Here is a 3,028-nt window from a genome sequence, read left to right as displayed (position 1 = left end):
ATCCCCCCTGGATGACTAGGTTGTATCCTGCTGTGTGTCAACAAATAAATAAGACTCCCATTCCTAGTTCTCACTTGACTAATAAGTTGGCTTGGTTGCACACTAGTGATAGGATCCTAACTTTGAAAGAGGCATACCACTTCACTAAGCCTACTCAAGCTCAGCATAACTGGTGCAACAGTATTTGGTCAATCTCTATTCCTCATTCTAAGTCTTTTGTTACTTAGAGGCTCTACAATAATAGAATGCCAACTGATGAAAACCTGAAGTTGAGGGGCATGGCTCTGCCATCAATCTGCAACCTGTGTTGGTCCAATGATGAGTCTTCTGATCATCTATTCTTCAATTGTAATTTTGCAAATTTGATATGGAACTGGTTGAGTACACAATTCGGTTACTACCTTGATCATGCTTCTCTCAAGAGCCTTATGTCCTTCTCTACACAATGGAGCCCTCAACTGAAGCAGGTTTTAGTAGCTGGCATTATTAACTCCATTTCTGTTATTTGGTTCTGTAGGAACAAAGCCAAATTTGATAATTTGTCAATCTCCTTTGACCAAGCAATTGCAAAAATCAAGTTGGATACCTCTTTCACTGGAAACTTCTCTAAGCTGTATGTTAAGCCTTCTTTGCTGGAATTCTCAATCCTTAGAGCATTCCATGTTCACTGCAATTATAGCAAGGCCCCTGCAATTTCAGAGGTCAATTGGGTCTTGCATTCGATTGGTTGGGTTAAGATTAACATTGATGGTGCAGCTAGGGGGTCCCCAAGGCATGTAGGGGGTCCCCAAGGCATGCAGGGGGTGGTGCTATTTTCAGGGATGGGGAGGGAGGTTGTTTGGGGTGCTTTGCTTCTTACTTTACCATTCAGGACTCCCTATACGCAGAAGTTCTTGCTGCAATTATAGATGTCGAGGTTGCCCACTCTAAAGGTTGGTTTCTTATCTTGTTGGAATGTGATGCAACCTCGGTGGTGGAAATTTTCAGGGGTAGTAAGCTGGTTCCTTGGAAGCTAAATAACCTTATGAACAAGTGCCAGAAAATTATGTTGGGCATGTAAGTTAAAGTGTCTCACATATTTAGGGAAGGGAATGCTTGCATGGATAAGTTGCCAAACTTTGGTATGAATTATAGAATGGATTATTGGTGGAATTACCCTCCTTCCTTCTTGTTGCATGATTTTCATAGAAATATGTTACTCCTATCTAACTATAGGTTTAGGGGCTTGTAATGGTTCTTTGCTTTGACATCTTTAATATATTTATGGGTGTAGTTTCATCCTTGCTTTAAAAAAAAGAAGAGTAGAATTCGCAACCATGTTCAATTGAAAATGTATGCAAAGAAGTTGAAACCCTAAACTCCCTCTATTAAAATTAGTACATATCCACTTGCTAAAAACCATTATAATTGTGGTAAACCGCAAAAGTGCGAACAAATTTGTCCACCAGGATTCCTTACTCCTCATCCACCATAACCTAATTTTAATAAACCATGAATTATTTATAAATTAAATATGTTCTTAATGATACCTTTAGGTTTGAGTATGAAATCTTTTCGTTGGTCCAAAAATATTTTAATTTTCATGGAGGAATAAGTGCGTAGTTCTTTGGAAGACGGAAGCCATGACTACTGTGATATGTTGAAACAGTGTGGGAATGGGTGGGAGTAAAAAAATTCCACTAAATGTGTGTAAAAGGAAGAAGAAGAAAAAGAAAAAGAATGGTCAAGCTTCATGTGACTTTTTAAACAAAAAAAATATCAACCTTTAGATTGTGATAGGATGAACTGTGGAGATATGGAGCAACTCTCCAAAATTATGAATGTAATATTTATGCTTGTGAGTATAAAATTTATAAACAATGATTACATTATACCATACTTATTTGAAATATTTTTTTGTATAGTCAATAATGAATAAATTTGAGTGATAGATTAACAATAATAATATATAAAACTCACACTATCCATTTTTTTACTCTATCTTTATCATGGAGATGTAAGTAATAGTGGATTATTGAATATGACCTAATCTAATATTTTTAGAAGCTTGTCAAATATGTACCTGGCATATTATAATATTAGAGGAAAGATTAATTTACACTCATTATACTAGATATATTCAATTCCAGTCATTTATTTTCTTAAATCTAATAGATTAAATGGGTGAAACTTAAAAGTTATTTAAGATTTCTGTTTTTTTCTCTCATAACTTATTACACTCACCCATTTAGTCTGTTGGATCTAAGAAAATGAATGACTGAGATTGAGTGTAACTAATATAACTTAAAATGCGTATAAACGGATGTGAGGTACATATGCTTGTAAACAGTGAAATTTTTAATTTATTAATAAATAAGTAATTATAACAACAAATATTGGAATAATTTTGTAATGATTCTGGATTCATGTTTCTGGATATACTTGTGCTTGTATTTATTCTTGAATTGTGTATTTTCATTGCTTTTATCTCCTCAACAATGAGTGTTTTTGTTTAACCACTTTTGTTCTTGTTTAAGAACAAAACATAAGGAATAAGAACATCACAGTGTAGAATAAAATAAAAATATTCTTATTATGTTAAGAACAGTCAGTCTTAAGAACAACTATTGTGGGTGCTTTTAATGACTATATAAAAATAATTAATTTAAAAAATACACATAATCCGTAATATTTCAATCCATGTACGTTAATGGCATAATCTGTCCAATTAATATACTACACATATATTCTTCAACAATCTAGGGACAATCGAAGGAAATTTATATGATAAATGTCTAAATGGTGAATGATGTATAGAAAAAATAAAAATTATATTTTCTCAAGTAGAATTGCTGTGTTTGAAATGGAAGAGTACATAAATTGGACAATGAAATTTCATTACTAATAAAAAAATCTCTTAGGGTAGGCTCATATATAGAGAGCAATCAACTCGTGATGTCCGATCAGGTATGGAGGAGACCATTTTATGCTAGGGTTTTGACTACCAGGCAAACAACTTTAGCCACTTTTAAGTTGAAAATTAGCATAT

At 33.5% G+C, this 3,028-nt stretch overlaps 1 protein-coding gene across 1 annotated transcript; it reads left to right on the top strand.

The window, feature by feature from the left end:
- Nucleotides 246–908, top strand: LOC109333922. Its single transcript, XM_019569505.1, has one exon. The coding sequence runs from the start codon at nucleotides 246–248 to the stop codon at nucleotides 906–908; it is 663 nt and encodes a 220-aa protein (XP_019425050.1).

This window comes from Lupinus angustifolius, chromosome LG19 (assembly GCF_001865875.1).
Source record: "Lupinus angustifolius cultivar Tanjil chromosome LG19, LupAngTanjil_v1.0, whole genome shotgun sequence".
Classification (NCBI taxonomy): Eukaryota; Viridiplantae; Streptophyta; class Magnoliopsida; order Fabales; family Fabaceae; genus Lupinus; species Lupinus angustifolius.
The sequence above is the reverse complement of the archived record's forward strand: the minus strand, read 5'-3'. Positions and strand labels throughout refer to the sequence as shown.